General features: G+C 49.6%; 1 protein-coding gene across 2 annotated transcripts in view; it reads right to left on the reverse strand.

Annotated features, from left to right (window-relative positions):
- Positions 1 to 32: 32 nt before the first annotated feature.
- Positions 33 to 19157, reverse strand: part of Smoc1 (SPARC related modular calcium binding 1) — a 155509-nt gene continuing 136384 nt past the window's right edge. For both annotated transcript variants that reach the window (XM_038337263.1, XM_038337262.1), the window contains exons 8-13: positions 17153 to 17345; positions 16551 to 16633; positions 14580 to 14685; positions 4984 to 5228; positions 863 to 916; positions 33 to 404 (exon numbers count right to left, since the gene is read on the reverse strand). In XM_038337263.1, the coding sequence (XP_038193191.1) occupies positions 388 to 404; positions 863 to 916; positions 4984 to 5228; positions 14580 to 14685; positions 16551 to 16633; positions 17153 to 17345 (698 nt within the window). In that variant the 3' untranslated portion in view covers positions 33 to 387. The remainder of the gene's footprint in view (positions 405 to 862; positions 917 to 4983; positions 5229 to 14579; positions 14686 to 16550; positions 16634 to 17152; positions 17346 to 19157) is intronic.

Consider the following 19157-nt stretch of genomic DNA (forward strand, 5'->3'; position numbering starts at 1 on the left):
ACAGTAATGCCAATGCCTGTACAAAAGAACTATACAATTTACATATATATTTATATACAGTATATAAATCTCTTTCCTCTCACTCCCAGTAACAACCCCCCTCCCTAATAACCTAAAAGTTGTCAGTAGCAGATCCAAAAACTTAACCAAAGAGAGAATAAGTGGCCTTTCTTCCCTTTCCTCTTCCCGCTGTGGTATTAGATGGGTGGTGTGTACAAATGAAACCGGAAACAAAACACACACATAAGAGTTATTAAAAGTGCAAACATGGCGGGCACCACTCATGTTACATGGGCTGTGGCTGGGTGTGGGCAGCGCTGAAGGCTAGGTCTGATGCTTGGTCCTGTCTCCTGGAACTCTCCACTGGCCCTTTGATTTTTCGGCTTCTTAGACAAGGCGTCCAACTGGGAGGGGAAAGGAGAGTGAAAAAAGAAAAGAGAGATCAGCCAGAGGTTAGAGCCCGGCACATGAAACGTTCCGCTACACGAGTGAGTTTCTATGTGAGGCCAGCCTTTGCACGCTGGGTCTGGACTGGGCGGGGCACCGCTTGCCAGGGTCTTCTGACATGCACGTCAGCTCACAGTATCTGGAGTCAATTTGGAACTGCCAAAACCTTGCCAGCCAAACAAGCAAAAAGACGAAGGTGTTTTCTAGCCAGATCACACTACCTCAGCCTGGAGGGAATAGCAGGTGTCTGCGACAGGTAGGGGTGACAGGACCCTGTTAGCACTGATGCCATCTTCCTCCTACGCCCCCACCAGACGCCAAGTGATCTGGCCGATGGCTTTACTGATGCCCTGCCACAGCTTCAGCAGGGGGTCCAGAGAAAAAAGAGGGAAGGGCCAGAAAGAAGGCAACTTACTGAAAGGGTTTGTGCCTGCTCGTTTTCCCTGGGGGAAGCTGCCAAGGCTACCACCTGCAACAAATAGGAACATATGACATGGGAGAGGCCTTGACCCAGGGAGATGGCAGTCCCCCTGCCTTCAGAAGCGATGGAAGTGGGGGAGGAGCCGGAGTAGCATGGCTGTGCTCCTGTTCTGTGGGTGCCTATTGCCACACTCTGCCTGGTAAGCCATTGTCCACTAACACCTCTAAACCGTAGTCTCGATTCTATAGGTCAGGCTCAGGTGTCTTCCGGTTTATTGCTGCTGCTACTCCTGTTGTCATTGTCACTGTCTTAATTGAAGCGGCCTCCTCTCTGTGTAGTCCAGGCTGACCTTGAACTCACGCTGGCAGACACCAATAGAGAGAACAAACAGGCTTTTTTTTTTTCATTTTTCTTTTCCCACTGTGGTATTGTGCCCCACTTGGGATGTCTCTTTGAAATCCCCTCGACTATGAACTAAGAATGACTTTAGTGGCCATTGCTATAACCTTCTTGGTTCTGGATCCCTGGGTCCTGTAACATCAGAGGTGGGAGGGACCTTAACCCCTTCACTTGCCAAATCTGGAGGCAAAGGCTCAGAGTGACTTAGGCAAGGTCCAAGAGCCAGTCTGTTAGCACCCAGTCCTGTGCACAGGCTACCACCCCCTCCTGTGCACAGGCTACCACCCCACCTGTGCGTAGGCTGCTAAGCAGCTCAGCAAGCTGGCCATGGTGCTCCTTCAAGACCTGATCTCCCAAAGGAGGAACATACCAGGAGTCCAGCCATTTTCCTGTGTCTCTGAGCATGGCTCTGGACCTCACAGGACAGGACCAGAAGATGGAATTAGGATGACACCCATGCTACTTCTACCCTGCCTCCCATGCAGGACTGTCCCAAGGATCAGATGAATTCATAGAGGTTTGGGGATTCAGTTCTGATGAGCCCACACTGATCTATAGACCCTATGACCCCACAGCTTAGCGTCTCCCAACATTTCTTAAGACCCAAGACAGATAAAATAAAGGTAGACGTTGGTATATCCAAGTTCGCAGATGAGGTTACAAATCTAGGACGAAGAGCAGGACAAAGGCATGCAGGTGGGAAAAAGCAGAGCTGGGCGGCATGACCTTAGAGTCCGCATTTACTCTGCTCCGCTCTGCAGCTGCGGCTCTCCGTGGTAAACACAGGAAGTACATAGAGAGAGGAGACCTGAGGCAGTTCTGGCCCTGCTTCATCAGTTGAGATCCACAAAACAAAATGGAAAGCCAGGAGCACATCCCTGGACCTCGGCAGATGTATATAATAGGAATGAAGCTATCCCCATTTAATGAAGCTAAGAAACCAGGATGACACAGCATTCATGGGAGGAAGCAAACCCAGTACGGGCTGACAGTCACTGGACCCATGCTCTGGAACCTCTGAGGGAGAAGAGAAGCCTGAGCCCAAGGGAAAGCTGGGACTTCTAAGCCACCGAGACCCTAGTCCTCGGGCTGCTTGCCTTACAGGACGGTGACAATAATCCTGCCAACGTGTTGTATGGGTTGGGAAAGACAAGTTAATCAAGAGGCCCAGGCCTCCAAATGTCAGCAGGCTTTGCCGTGCTTGCCAGGGGATTCAGCTCTCCAGTGAGAGTTCTGGAAGGTAAAAGATGCAGTATTCATGCGGCATCTCCAAAATTCTGGCCCCTGAAACCCAAAACTATACTCCTCAAGTATTCCTCCCCCACTTTGGACTCCCACATGGCATGCAAGCCCCTCTCAGGCCACCAGAGGGCACCACACAATACCAGATGACCTGTGCCTGGGCCTCCACATACCACCCAGTCAAATGGCTGTGTGCCCCCCATAGTCAAGGAAAGCCTTGGGGCTGCTAGCAGCACTTCTGACTCACTGCACACCCGAACTCTTCCCCACCCCCCACCTGCACTACCTTGTTAACTTCTCATATCAAATATCCGAGGGAGACACTACTTCCTCCGTTTGACAGAGAAGAAAACTGAAGTCCAGAAAGGTGAGCTACCTTGTCAAATTACAGAGCTAGAACTGACAGGGCTAGAATTTAAGAGTCAAATCAACCTGATGTCGGGGCCTCTGCTCATACTGACATCCCTACTTCTGTCTAGACAGTGGGCCTCACTCTTCCTTGGGCTTCTCCAAGGTCCTCCTGCTGGAACCATAGGCCTGAAAACTGGCATCCTTGTTAGAGCACTGGATGCACAGCTCCCAGCAGGCCTTACCTCTGCTTACAGAACCCCAAGGCTACATCTGCACCCCACTGCCCGGATTCCTCTCTGACTCAGACAACAAGGCTACATCTGCGCCCCACTGCCCCGGATTCCTCTCTAGCATCTCTCTTTACTGGCCCAGACAAGGCTGGCCTGCTCACAAGAGACAGTCTTTTCACTCTGGGTCCTCTTCATGGAGGACACAGAAGTTAGACTTCAGAGTCCTACGGGAGAGCCAAGCACTGGCAGCATGGCTGTCTCACAAGTGCAAACCACTGCCCCTCTGCCTCGTCTAGACTCTTCCATTGCAGAGCAACATAAAGCTTTGGACCCTAAACTCCTAGAGGCAGTGTGTGCTGTGCTGTATGGAGGAATGGAGTGGAGAGAGGGATCCCATTGTGCTCTCTGTGGGCCTTCCATCTACATAGCGCCCCACTCCAATCTTAATGGTACCCCTGCACCTGCCTCCTACCCCAATGCTCTACTCAACCCATTCTATCACACTCACACACACACACACACGCACGCATGCACACGTACACACATAGTATGTACACACATGTTTAGTCATAAATATTTAAATAGGGCATAAAGGGCTATGGAGACAGCTTAGACTTTAAAAGCACTGCTATTCTAACAAGAGAACCCAGATTCAGTCCCCAGCATCCACATGGTGGCTTACAACTGTCTGTAATTACAGTTCCAAGAGGTTCTTTTCTGGCCTCTGCAGGCACCGGGCATATGCGTATGTGGAGGGAAACACTCATACACGCACAAAAATAATAATAACTTTTAAAGCAGGCATAGACACATCCACGTGTATACACACACAGATAGAGATGCTCTTAGACAGGTACCTAAACAGCATGCTCACAGAGACATGCCAGAGAAATACATGCAAATTACAGATGCGTGCAGACAAGTCACAATCATATGTGCAAACACAGGTGCTCCAGTCACCTCTGAAGTGGGGGTCAGGGGAGGTCAGGAAGGTAGGTTGGGCAAGAAGCAGGAAATACCCCAGGGGTCTCTGGGAAAAACTGTTCAGATGACTCAAATCTACACCCTGCTTCTGGCTGAATTTGGGTTGGAGGAGCATCCAGAACTCCCAGCACAAAAAGTGGATGCAGTGGGACAGGGTCTGGCCTCGACATCTCTCACTCAGTTCCAAGTGTCCCTGGGTGGGCCTTCCCGACCCAGGGGCTCCTCGCTATCGAGTGAAGCATTCCCTAGCCTTACCTTGCCTTTTGCCATCCTCCCTATGGTTGCTATAGCCCAGTGACAGAGTTCCGGTCCGTCAACTATGAGAAATTATGTGCAGGTCACTTCTAAGACTGTCCCAGAGAATTACCTCACATGCCCAAGCTTACTCTATGTGATGGAGGGGGATAAATCAGACCCACACTGTGACCCTGAAGGCCCACTGATGAAGGCAGCAGGATCATTTTCAGTTTGATTCCTTGAGGTATGTAGAACAGTCCCTATTCTTAGTCTATCTCCTACACATACATCCCACATATAACACACAGGCACGCGTGTTTGCACACACACACAGTCTGGAACTATGCTGCCCTACTCCACAGACAAGATAAAAGATAAGCAAGTTCTCCTAAGTTGAGCTATGATGTATGAGTGCAGTCTGGCCTGCCTAACTAAGACATTCCCATAGTACTGATCACAAAGTACGTGAATAACTACTCTATCTCCTCAGTGACCTGTGTAAGAATAGGAACCCTATCAGTCAGTTCTACGGCTGCAGCAGGCAGCTGGCCCTGAAGTACAGCCCACACCAGTAAACAGCTGGTGAACAACACACAGATGCCTAGGACCTCATTCCTCAGGACAGCCCTTGGTCCCTGTCCTCAGGCCAGGCAGATGGGGGTTAGGACTCACCTTCTTTGCTAACACCCAGGCAGCCCTTCAGCTCGGGCAGGGAGATGACCTTGTCCTTGTTCAGGTCACAGTAGTCGGTGAACCGCCGGGCACATTTCTTGGGCTTGGCTTTCTTCTTGACATAGCGCTTGAAGGGCTTCATCTCCCGCTTGTTGATGTCATCGCTGTTGTTGCTATCCAGCTGGCTGAAGTACCAGTGTGCCACCCGCTCCTCCAGGGTGTGACTGGGATCTGGCTCTGAGAACCTGGGCCATGGACAGACAACCCCACCCCACAGAGCACCACTCAGGATCCTGTAAGAGCCATCCACCCAGCTACGATTCTCCCCCAAATGTCCAGATGCCAGGGGGCTTGCTACGGTTAGGCATTTGTCCCTGACAACTCATACTGAAGTTACAATGTGTTTGTGTTGGGGAGTGAGGGTAGATAGACCCTTGAAGAGAGATTAATTGCCTTCCTAAGAGACTGGGTCAGTTAGGTCTCACAAGAGCAGGCTGCCGTGACGCAGATACCTGCCCCCACGTCTTCGCATGTACTTTCTACTTCTGCTTTCCACCACAAGTAAATTGAAGCTTTAAGAGGCCCTCACCAGAAAACAAACTGATGCCGGCATGCTCTTGGACTTCCAGAACCGTGAACCAAAATAAACCTCTTTCCTTTATAAATTACCCAGCCCAGAGTATTTTTGTTGCAGCAACAGAGACCAAACCGAGACCATCTTTATGCTGGGCTACCAGCCATCAGGTAGCAATAGTTCTTTCCTTAGGGGACTCTAAGTGATCATTATTTCATTGATCTGCCTCACCCTCTGAAATTCAAACCAGGATATTTCTTGTGCAGATAGGCACTCAAGAAAAACAACGAGATTTAATCCACCTGAGGAAACCATGTCTAGGATCTAAACTGTCCTCTTGACCCACAGATCACTGCCAAATAGGATGCTTTCCTGAGCTTGTGTATGGGAACCAGCACTAAGTATTCAACACACCCAGCACCAGGACTGGAGATGTCAGTCTAGCCCCTAGCTGTTCACTGGCTCAGAGGAGCAGAACCCAAAATATGACGATGGGCACAAGGAATGTGCGATGCCCCCATGACCGGTGGCTTTGTGCTTATGTGTGGAAGTCCAAGATTCATGTCAGGAGTCATCCTTCATCACTCCCTCACTTGACTCATTGAGGCAGTCTCTCGGTTAAAGGCGCATCTTCCCTACACAGATGGTCTAGCTCTGTGCCCACCTTCTGAATGCTGGACTTATAGGTGCACTCCCAGCATTTACATTAATTATTAAGACCTGAACTCTATTCTCATGTTTGTTGCTTGTACTTTGCCTGCTGAGCCACCCCTCCCCCCACCCTACCTCCAACAGAGATTCTAAATCCCAAACAGGGATTCTAAAGCAAACAAACTCTAGACCTGGGGTGAGTCCCTACAGGCTAAGGTTTCCACTCAGGAGGTCTGGGGTGGGTTTAGGAGATCATATGCTAACCAGAGCCCCAGCCAATTCTTAGAGAAACTAGAGTGACCAGAAACATGCCTTGTACCCAGATACAAAGCGATGACCATATCTGACACAGTCCATATCTGCAACCACGAAGTTACAAGGCCAGCATCTACATGTATAAGTACATACAATGGTCCACCTGTTTCATTTATTGCTTAATTATTCATGCACTATCTTTACTCAGAGAAGTCAAAGAGACACTAATATTTATAGTGTTTAAAGTCAATGATAGGTCAGTTGCAGAGGGGTTGGTTGGAGTTTCTGAGCAGAAGAAAAGAGACACATGAGTATCCTGGTTTGGATCCTAAGGCTTGACACTATGAGCTAGGATCCATATTCAAATGCCTGGGTAACTGCCCTGGGGAGGAAAATGAGGCTGAGGCTGAGATCCCATACATTTCAAATGACTGGTATGCAGGGTCTGCAACAGGGCATGGATATAGGAGTTCACTGGTAAGCAGGGGCCCTACACCAGGTGACCAGGACCCATAGCACACACTGAAGATAGAAAGGAACGTCCACAGCACTTGACGATGTGACATCCCACACCCCTCTTGGGTTTGCTTTCTTATCTAGAAAGGAGGGGATCAGGATTACTACTCATCCCTGCCCAAGAACAAGCTGGAAAACCCCATCTTGCTTCACAGTGACTCCCAAGGGACACGAAGCTCATGCAAACAGAAGCTGCATCACCAAAAAACAAACAAACACCACCAACAACAAAAAAGCCAGCATCCTGTCCATTCTTAATGAGGTGGCTTCCGTCTTGGGTAAATCCCCTGGCATCCTGGATTCTAAGAAGGATGTCAGTAGGACCTCATCCTGACAGCTTCCACCCAGAGAGAACCTTAGGGAAGGTGTGACAGCACCACACTGAGCTGTCACTGGTTTTGACTTAATCTGCCATAGATGCCAGGTGCAGGAAGTCTGAGGCCGGCTGGCGTTCTCTGCAGGGTGCCACCACCTGTGTCTAAGTGCTTTTCCTCTTTCTTTATTAGCTGCCCCTTCAGTCCGCACAAGATAGGCAGGCCGAAACTCTGTAGGGATGCTCAGGGTGCAGGAAGGGAAGCATCAGGGAGGCCCCAGGCTCTGGAGGAGAAAAGAACTCCAGAAGGCCCTGGGGGGGGGGGGGGCGGGGGCAGTCAGGGAGCTGTGAGAGCCCCAAGGCAAAGGCAGCTCTTCCTTTAACCTTTAGGCTCGGCATAGCGTAATGTCTACCTAAAGGCTGGAATAATAAAGTCTAGGTTGCTGAGACGGGAAGGAATGAGGTCATCCCACCCAGAGGCCCTGCCAGGGAAGGCGGTCTCCCTCCAACACGTGTTCCAGGAGCGCTCTCCTGTCCGACTGTCTGTTCTCTGCAAGTCTGTGGTCAGAGCTCTCGCTACCTACCTTGAGGCTATTTTGCACCAAGAAGCAGTTTTTTCTACCATGCAAGCTCTGAGTTGGTCAGGGGGTGATCATCACCTAGGCCTCATACCTCTGCCATCCTGCCTCTCCTCCACCCCCTCTTTGCTCTCCCATCAAGACATCCCAGTGCAGAGCAGCCCTGACTCCCCACTGAAAGCCTGCACAGTCTGTCTGCTGCCAGTCCACAGCAGAACGCTGGGCTAAATGCAGGACCCTTTTTTTCAGGAGAGGCCTTCTGAGATCCTTCCAAGCCCCAACCCACAGTCTACCATGTAGGAACTAAGGGCTCTGCTCTGTCCCAATCCCCACCTCCATCCCAGAGATCACAAGGCATTGCTTTGAGCCCTTCTGATCTCCACAGGTCCCCTTAAATTCCAATATCTCAATTCTAGCCAAAGCTTGGTGACAGCAGGGGCAAACTTGGGAACCCAATACCTCTATCAGAACAAACTCCAAGAACCTTTATACTTCTGATCTATCAGTAGTTCTGGGATAGCCAGACCAACACTGAGCATGTGCAAGAAAAGGCACCAGAGACCTCTGTGAAATGAGCAGTTCTGAGATTCCCACTGCAGGGGAGTGCCAGGTAGAGGCGAGGCAGAACATAAGGTCTCCCCCAGATTTTCCAGGAGCCTCTCAATCCATCTTTGCCAGAGACCCTGACAGCACAGACTCCTGCCATTTATACCCTAACCTCAAAGTCACGTCCCAGCAGCCCCTCCAGTTCTCACACCTCTCTGAAATACGACCTTTCACATCTTTCTTTTTTTACGTTCATTCATGTGTGTGTGTGTGTGAACACATGAGTGTGGGTGCACATGCCACAGTACACACACGGAAGTCTGCAGACAACCCAAGGTAGTCAGTTCTCTCCTTCCACCCTAGAGGTGCTCGGAATCCAACTCGGGCCTTCAGTCTTGGTGGCAAGCCACCTTCTCCTTCACAGCCATCTCAACAGCTCTCTGGAGGCATCCTTCTACAAACGTCTGAGCTCACACACACACACACACACACACACACATACACACACACACACACACACACACACACACACACACACACACACTCCTAGGGCCAAGAACTGCTGGGCTCAGAGTTGTTCCGCAGCATGGAGCTGGGACCCTAGGCTGGCACAGCCAACAGCTCCTTGAGATCAACCGCATTTACTGATGCCTATAGGGACCCCTTCCTGGGTGAAGTTCTTCTGAAATGAACACCTGAGTAGGTAGAACGCCCAAGTTTTCTCAGTTGTAGTGTGGAAAAGCTACAACCAAATGACACCTCATTCTAGACTCAGGATATAAGTAGCTCAGTGACTCTGCCTTTGGCCTATTTTAGTAACTTTTGCCCTCTGGGATAGGGAAACCCAGGAGGGCCAGGTCCCTCCCTGAACAGACACACTCAGCCTTCTCCCAATTTTCAGGGTGGTGAAGGCATCCTTCTGCGGCACTTTCAGTTTTGATTCTGTGGCCTTGGCCCTGGCAGGTTTTGGCTGTAACACATAGCTGGAAGAGCCAAGCCCATTTACCACAACCTGCTTTGGCCAAGATCTGGGGCCCAGTTCTGCTGTCCTAAGCAATTTTAGAGAAGGTAAGGAGGGCTGGCCAGGAGTCCTGAGCCAAGCCAAGCAGACCGACTGAGCCCCATCGGGAGCTGGGTCCAAGCCCCAGCAGCTGTGCGGGTGGAGCTGGGAAACGCCAAGTCAGCCACATTCCAGACTCTTCTTTGCAAAGCCATCAGCAAGCACCATCTGCACTGAACCAAGAAGATGAGGCCACTCCACCAGCCCTTTTCTTAGGAAGCATGTGAAGGAGTAGAAGGCTCACACAGACAAGGCTGGCTGTCCCCAGAGTGCTCTAGACACTGACACCTAGATAAATAGCCTTCCTTCTAGACGGACGGTCTGAAAGAAGTTTGCAGTGCCCCCTCGAGTGTACCCGTCACAGAAGCTTCCACAGACACCCAACTAACTCTACGTTGTCTAATTTTAGATTTGGGTAGCACTGTTTTTGGTCACTGAATCAGGCTAGGAGGCCAGAAGGGGAAGCTGGCACTTTCTTCTCTCCCTCTCCCTGCATCTACCCAGTCTTGAGAAATCTATTTATTGGATGCAGGATTCTTCAGTCAATCATCCCTCACTACTGAGTTGTGCTCCCATTACCCTCTTACTGACAACTGCTTTCCTGGTCCCCTGGTAACTTCCCCTGGTTTTGCAACATAATACCATCAGGATGGTCATTCAAAAGTGCTCTCTCAATCACCACGGTCCCTGATGCCTCTGGCGTGACTCAGTTGGCCCAACACAACTCGAGCTCTGTCCACCTCTGCAGCTCTACCTCCGACTTGTCCACACCACACCCCAGACCTAATCATACCATTTTGCCGTTCCTTCCATCTGCCCCACCTCATTCATCGCACACTGCCGACATGTTCCTCTGCTGAGAAGCCCTCGCTCCTGGTACAACCGGGTCAGGCTTTTCCCCCTGTGTAAGTGAAATGTCCCCTCTATTGTCAGCTCTCGCATGCCCTCCCTGCCCTGAGTCCTGGAACCTCTTACCAGCCTCTGTGATTACACTGGCTATATAATATAATCTCCTGGGTATATACCTCTCCTCCATGACAGGGACAGTGCCCTTTTCTTCAGATGCCCCCCAGGAACAAGCATAGAGCTTATACCAAGGGTAGGCTGAGAAGTAAGAGTCAGTGCAAAGCCATGTATGACAATCACCATGTCTGACGAGTTGAGGGAGGGAATGATTGACTTTCTACACCACCCAAACATTCTCTCTCCCTTCTTCCCACAGTCTCCATGAGGGACTGTTTCCCACTGGTGTCCACTGATGCCCTGCTTTAATTGCTAAACCCCGAGAGGGAAGGGTTGGATATGGCTTCTTTACCCTCGGATATGCCTGCAACCCTTGCTCTCAAGTCCAACCCAAGTCCAACACCCAGGAATTCTGCATTTCCTGATTAGCTTCATCAGCCCTATTCCAGATCTGCTGCCCCCATCCCTCCATCACAGAAGAATGGCTGGCAAGTGTCTGTCTATACAGCATCCCAAGTCCATCATACTGAGGCAGAGGGCTGGAGACCCTGCTTATAAAAGAATCATAATAAACTTCCCTATTGCATCCAGCCTTACATTTAGATTTGCAATAGTAACTGGACTATCAGATTTACCCCTGTCTACTGTATCTACCATCCTTCTGGCTAAGCATTCGTCGGCACATGTTGAGTATCTACTATGGGACCTAAATTCTAGGAAGACAGCAGGGAAGGCCCTCTGAGAAAGGGGGTCTGTCACTATGCCAGACAGTCACCAGAAAAGGGGGATGGCATTCTCGACTGGAGGGGCAGCTAGTGTGAGGGTCCCAGGACAACCAGTGTAGCCTAAGGAAGCTGGAAGGACCATGACAGTGGGAGGGGACCGAGAAGAGCAAGAGGCCAGCAGGACCTTCCTGAGGGCCATTCGGGTACAAGTTGGGGCTTCCGCTCAATGCAGTGGAAAGATCCAGGAGAGCCCAGGAGGGCTAGCAACCCTGGTGCCGCCCCGTGCAATGCTTGCCCACTTTCTTCCTTCTTCACTCCACTCTTGCCTGATTTCTAAACTATTTCTTGGTCTATCTTGTCTTCCTGTTGATTAAAAATCCAGCCCTTGGGTAACACATATACCCAAATAGTCCAAACCTCTCAACCCTGTCAAAACCAAGCACGAGCAAGTTAATAAAAGTTTAAAATGAAAACCGTGGTTTGGGAAGTGTTTTTTAAAAACTTCCTTGACCCTAAAAATTACACCTAAAAGAGGAGTTAATTTTTTTCACATACTTCCCTAAGGATACGCTGGTATGAAAGACATTGTAAATTTCCTGGGTTTTATTGCCTGTAAAAATCTCTTTGTCCTGTGACATGAGAGCACCAATCCTAACTTCCCTTGGTGGTGGGGCCTGTCTACGATCCCCTTCCTACGGCTAAGACCATACAGTCCTAGGCCCATGGCTCCTGTGGAAGCCAGGAGAGAGGGTGTTTCTACAGGGCCTAGAAAGAACTTGCAGCCAGAACCCCTGAGCTGATGGGTTGGCCCATACAGTCCCACCCAGACCTGAGGTTTCTGTGCCTGTGCATCCTCCTTTATTTATGTTTTCTCTCCTTTTTCTAAACAACATAAAATACAGAACTCTAAATGCACTGGTTTTTTTCCTCATATATGTACCTACAACAAATCCTAATTACAAATGAAGAACATGTATACACGAAGCCGCAGATATAACCAATAGTAAGATCATTATAACAAACATCATAATAAAAGTTATCATAGGCTTATAGATTGCTTTCTTTCTAGAATTTTCCAATCAGTTGTCTTGGTCTGCAGTTGGTTGTGAACACCTGAAACCATGAGAAGTGATACGGAGGACAGCAAGGGACAACTGCACTTTGTGCCTGGGTTTTCATCAGACAGCTGTTGTTGAGCAAGCTCAGGGCAATTGCTCGCCGATAGGCATGTGATCATGTGCATTTGCAACACTCAACCCTTCCCCTCCTCCTGACAACCGGGTGCATCGCCCCTATTTCAGATGTGAGCTGCTGACGCTGGGGGAAGCCTGGGAGCAGCTCTCATCCATGACCTGTCAGACCCTGTCTCCATCTTTCTCAGATTCTGTGTTGTGCTTCCGGAGAGGGAGGCCTGGCCAGCATGCCCCAGGTGAGAGGAAACAGCCATTACCAGAAACCAGCCTTGACCTCGTGGAACCCTGAAGTGCTCAGATTAGGCACCCGGACAAGTTATTTTAAAGAAATATAGCCAGTACACTGTTTTGTTTTTTTTTTTTTAAGTTTGTCTATGTGAGATCCCAGATCGTGAACTCTATGCTCCTAACAGGATAATCAGAGCATGGCACTACTGTGCCAAGCACCATCAGGATGACAACTTAACCATTGTGACTGGCTGAAGTGTGACACCTATCGACTAAAATGTCTCCATTTCTGCAGGTATGATTGCATGCAACTGTGATCCCAGCACTCAGAAGGCAGAGGCAGGGGAACCACAGCAAGAACAAGGCCCTTGTTCAAAATGGATTAAAAAATAAATCAATAAACAAGTGAACCCTCCATTTCCCTCTCCCAACAGCCCTGACAAGCACGTTTCTGTACCCTGACTCTTCAGGTTTGGCCCACGCAAGTGGAACCACGGCCACTTGTCCTTTGACTTATTTCACTTAGCATAGTGTCCTCAGCGTGGCACAGTTGCCTACCGGAAACCGAAAAACTAGTCCACTGTACACACGCATGCACATTTCCCTACTAACTCGTCCTTTGGTGGAATTTAGATTATTACACACCTGGGCCAGGAGCACTATAACCCTGATGCAATGTAAGTGGAATTCTCCAGCTGGCTGACTTTGTCCAGCTGGGGATGCAAAACCATTACAGCTGTGCTCATGGTCTAAAGCCCCATCCTAAATCCCTGCCAGTGGCCACTGCCACACTTGTCTTTCTAAGGGGACTAGAGTCCTTGTCATTCTTTCCAGCAGCTCTGCTTCCAGGGAGATGCTGGGGAATCAGGGCCACTTTGGTGAGTCACACAAGCCAAGTGCTAGCTGCCCATCTTTGGTACCATGCCCTGGTACCCCTTCTGCTGCTTTATGGAATCTAAAACCCCCACTCCTCCTTCCTGACCCCTCTAGCCCCTGCTATACCTTCTCTCTGGCTTTGTAAGTGCAAGTCTTCCCTAGCGTGTCTCACAGAGCCTGGGGACCAGGAGTCTACCATCCTCTTCCATCTCTTCATCATCGCTCTGTCATCTTCCTTCTGCTTCTCCTGTTCTTCCTCTTTCTCCATCTCCCAGCCCAACCATACGAAGCTACACTTACCACACATTCGAAACATCTAATACCTGTCTGTGAGCTAGTATACTCACTCCTCTGTCCTCTTTGAGGGGAGGGACACCCTCCTACTCCTGCATACCATGGTCAAGGACTTGACATACTTCAAAGAGTGCTCAGAGGATGGATGCATGCATGACAGATGTTCCAACCACTGACACAATGGGCCCAAATCAGTTGGCTGCAGAGAGTCTGGCTACCAGAGAATGTGTGTATTTCAGCTCTGGTACTACTTCTGCTACCATACTGACTCCTGAAACAAGTCCACTTTGTCTACGGGAAGATGAGATTCTAATGTCCACAGTTCTTCGTGATTGCCAGGAGGTCAAAGGGACACATGACTCCTGCCTTCCCAGGGGAGAAAAGAAATCACTAATGCCTGTGGTCCTCCCCACTCTGCCTGGGTGTCCTGTCCTCATCCGATGCCCATCACCCTTCCTGCTTTTAAGGATTTTCACTCCTGGGGATGTATCTCCAGCAGAATGCGTGCCTGGCATCTGTGAAGCCCTGGATTCAATTCCCCACTACTGCAGAAAAGACTCTCACTTTTATGTTGCCCCTTTTGGGTAAAATATCTGTAAGTTTTCCAATAGGCCTGCAAACCCTGCTATCAAAGCTAGAGGAGCAGATCAAAATTTTTGGAGACTAAGAAGCAGGAAAGTTTTCACCGACAAGTAGAACAAAGCTGCGGGCGCATGGCAAAGAACAGGCTTCCAGCCCCTGGCCTCTCTCCCAGCCCCCCCTTCGCATCTGCAGAGTCTCCAGGACTGCACTGTACTGCACCTGAGTCTCGCTCGCATTCTCACCTCCCACCTCCAGTGGGCGCTGCTGAGTTAATGGCCTGAACCATGTCTGTGGTGAGAGCATCCAGCAGGCTGGTAATAAATTCCATCTTCTTGCCTTCGGGACAGCCTAAAAGAGGAGATTTAAAGGCAGAACCCAGGTCACTTACCAAGGCAACAGCTTCCTCAAGCACCATTCCCTCGGAGTCTTTGTCCGGCCAAAGACTGGGGATGTGTTCGCTGCTCAAACGATTGCTACAACCCTCCACCATTCCCCATGCCTAATTCACAGGGGAACACCAGACCCAAAGGATAATAAGGCTTTCAGCTTTCTTCTGTCCCATGACGTACTGCTGAGTACCAATGCAGGCACCATGTAAATGCTAGGGAGAGAGCAGATGAGGGACCTCACAGACTTCACAATAACGTGCCGAGACGAAGGACCCCAGATAATAACCAGACAGGCACTGTTCATATGAAAAACGCCGCTCTAGGGGCAAGAACAAAGCCTTGATGAAGCAAAATGGAGGGAGAGAATTCTCATGTTGCCAGCTGATTTGAGTGGACCTACCAAAATTTTTTTAAAAATTCCTCTTTTTGCCCATCTTTTCCCAGCTGAGATGATAACTGGACTCCTCTGTGAATTCCCACAGTTCCTATTCTTGTTTCACTATTCCAGCAAAAGCCCAAACATGGCTAAGTCTCCTCACAGGTGCGCCTGTCCCAGATCCATGCCACAAAGATGAGCATTGCTGGGGAAACAGCCCCCACCACTGCAGCAATGAGAGCCCTACTCACCTACCTGCATAGCCGCAGCCCCGCCTCTACCGCTGCAGCAGCTAGGCCCTTCTTTCTCCGAGCCCTGAGGTCTCGAGTTAATTATGATCTCTTAGAGCAGTGTAGACCTTAAAGTGGGTTCTTGCTGTCATTCCCACAGTGCCTCCCTCTTCTCCTGAGAGGACCTCCCCTGAATCTCTATGTGCATGCCTTCCCTTATCGTCACATGGCTCGTCTCCTTTACTCTGTGAACCTCATGCCCCTGAGCACTGGGTTACACCACGTCTGACACAAAGTAGAATAGTTATCCTCACCCTGTTGAGGGGTGGCCAGAAGAAGGTACCCTGGCCTCCAATTTCGTGACAGTGATTTCTACTGACTTCACATGGAAAGTCCCGAACTTTTGGGACTCCCTGCTCCCAGTTCTCACTTTGGAGTCCTGATGGATAATAAGAAGATGACACCGGTTCTCATCAGTAGAGACCTAATTTTGTACTGAGTAAAAACTGCTAATGAGCATGAACTTGGATGGCTCCCACCTCTGCAGAGGTGTGGGGTGTTTTCTCCAGAGATACTCCTCGTGTGGGTCTAAGACAGAATCGCCTGGGAGAAAGCATCCCTGTGCTTGGGCTTTTTCTAGAATAGTCATTAAAAAGAGAGACTTGCAGGGAAGAGTCTGCAATCCACATATCCTGTATTTAGAATTCTTACTGTGACTCAAAGTTCACTACAAATAAGGGGAAACCCAATCTAGTGGCAATTTAGGGGTCCTAGGCTCTTGCCAGTATCTCTCCTGTCACCCCTAGTGGCCAAGCTGCGTCAACAAGGATTATCATAAAAGCATCCCGCAGAACAGGTGGCAGATGCCACCCAGACCCCTCAGGGAAGCCACTCCTTGTAAGCTACCTTTGTTTCACAGACCTCAAAATATCGTTCCCCACTTCACCAAGAAGGAGAATGGCCATCAAATTCCAGGGACAGAGTTTTAAGGGCAGAGGAGGAGGAAAGAGCATGGGAGGGGAGCAATGTTCTCAAGGGCACAGGACTAATTCCGGATGCAGATTCTATGGCTTCTGGGTCTATGCGCCTGTGATGGAGCTTCCCAGCATGCCTTGCTCTACACTGCCAGTTGGGAAAAGACAGTAGCCTCTGTACATAGAGGGGACCAGAAATCCAGAGAAGCGAAGGTGTCCGCAGTAGCAGGGCAGTGTCCCCTACCTGGCAACTCCCTGTCCTTGAAGGGGTCGTCCGCCTCGGCACTCTTGGCTCTGGCTTCACTCTCACAACTTGGCATCACATAGCTGGGAGGAGAGACAGAGACACGAGGTGGGGGACCAGCAACTGAGTCTTCTTCAGCCACTACTGCCCGGGAATGATCTGTGTAACCACTAAGCCGAGAGCCCTCAGGGAGGAAGATAACACAGTCCCTGAACTGTCCAGCAGCTACAAGACGATCCAGCATAAATGCTCCCATTGAGACATGTTTAGGCATGTCACTTTAGCCATGCAAGCGTGATAACAACGCCATCTCCAAACTGCACATGGGACCTTTTTTTGATATATAGGGCTTTGTTCATAACCTGGGTGGTATAAAAAGCCTTTTGTCGAGGATCTGAGGTTGAGAGAGATGAAGTAGTTTTCCAAGGTCCACAGTTAGAAAGGAACAGGTCTGTGGTCAGAATCCAGGTCCCTAGACCTTCATCTGCTTTGGAATGAGACCCCAGTCTCCCGCGACCCGACTCTGAGAAGCAGGGCAGTGACAACAATGACAGCATAATCAGAAGCTGGTCCCCGGGTGATGCTCTGAGAAGAGGTCTTACCGTGTGGACGTCCCAGGCACTGGGCGCCCCGTGTCCACTAGGACACACCAGCAGTAGCCCGTGGACTGGTGGCATTGCACCGGTTTATAAAGCCCACCAGGGGCGCACTCTGGGATCACAATGCCCTCACGGGGATTCTGCCGGGCCTCTTCCAGGGCACTCTGCCTCTCCTGGTCACAAGAGTGAACTTTCTCTGTAAGAGAAGATGCAGCTTTGGGTGACGATCATGCCTCCTTCGGTCCAGAATCCATAATAAATAGCCAGGACCAGTCCTGTCCCCAAGAAGCTAATGAACCACCCCAGACAACCATGACTTGCATGCTGCCAAGGTGAAAACCTCAGAGGGCCAGAGCCTCCCTATGGCCGTCTTCACTGCCAGAGGCTCATCAGTGCTTTCACCAAAGAGATTCTTATGTAGCAGCAAACCAGCCAGGGCTTCGGGGCTACTTCTCCAAGCAGCAGTTTGCTTCGGAACTGGAATGTTCCTCCATATTCAGAGTTGTCCCTCCCTGCCTAGCTACACTGTCTACAGGCTACAGGAGAGGCAGTAGAAAGACTCCCCTGCAAACAAATACTGGGATAATTATGCAAAGGGACACTCCCTAGTCTAGGCGTGTCAGCACAGAACCAGAGACCACCGCCCTTATCCACGGTGATGTTCCACACCCAAATGAAAGAGCAACAAGAACCAGCCTTGGCTCCTTTCACCCTCCAATACGGGTAGATAAAGAAAGAAAGCCAGTGGGCAGCTTCTTCTATCAGACAGAAACAGAAACAGCGGAGGCAGAAAGGTGTCTGTACTTGGTATCTTCAGGAACACGCAAGCATGTCCAAACAGCCAAATCAAGTCTCTCCATAGCCAGGCCCAGAGACAGTAACTGGGGCCCTTCACCAGATGCAGCCAGCTAACAGAAGCCTTCACTCCTGCAGGGCCCTTCACTGGAAACCCTGCCCACTAAATCACCCTGGCTTCTCTTCCTGATTTTTTTTCTTTCTTTCTTTGACTGGGGACTTTATTTTGGAGGTAGACAGTGTTATTGTTTGATTTTAAAATTTTGTTTATTTTAATTATTTAGAAAGTAAAGTGTTGAGCTTGTTTCCTTATCACAAATAACATTTTAAAAAAATAAAATCTGTACAAACCATATGGCCCCCAAACGTAACGCCTCCACCTTCCTTAGATCTTGTCAGGCAAACACCAACACAACTTCAAGGGGATTACACCAGAGCCTTGGGAGAGCTCTCCCAGCTCCAATTTGGTAGCCTCATTTTCCTACCTCGTATTTCATGCCATGAAAGAGCTGACCAGGAAACAAAGGCAAAGGAAAACAGCTTTTACGGGCACCACGTTCTTGTAACGACCTCTGACAGGGGCTTTAAATCAAGACTCTCTAAGGCCAGCCTCTCCAGCCATAAATCAGACGATAGCAATATGCAAAGGGGAAGAGGAGGAACTCCTCCCCCCTTCCACGGCAGCTGTGATGAACCTAACTTCACACCAGCGGGCCTGAAACCTGGAGGAAGTCGGGACAAGAGCTAGGCGGGAAGAAGGGCAGACCCCATGGATGGAGTTCTGGAAACTCTTAAAGGTTTACTGTCAACTTCTATGAACACCTATAGATAATTAAATCATAAAAAGGGAAGCTCTTAAATCTATAAAAATACAAATTAGTGTGGAATTAAAGAGACTAAATATAGGATTTATCGCTTTAACATCCACTCTGAAAGTCTGGATGCCATGTAAGGAAAACACAGCAATTCCAGGGCAATGGTTTGGTAGGTAAAATGCCTACCAACAATTATGAAGACTTCTGTTCAAATCCCCATCACCCATATAAAAAGCCCGGCATGGACACCACAATTCTACAGTTCCACCAGTGGGTGGGACAGGGGCAGATCCAGGAGGATCCCTGGAGCTCATTGGCCAGTCATCTCAGGCAAGCACCATGTTCAATGAGAGACATTGTCTCAAAGAAAATAATAATACTAAGGCAGAGAGTCACCC

The sequence above is a fragment of the Arvicola amphibius genome, chromosome 7 (assembly GCF_903992535.2).
Source record: "Arvicola amphibius chromosome 7, mArvAmp1.2, whole genome shotgun sequence".
In the NCBI taxonomy this organism is placed as follows: Eukaryota; Metazoa; Chordata; class Mammalia; order Rodentia; family Cricetidae; genus Arvicola; species Arvicola amphibius.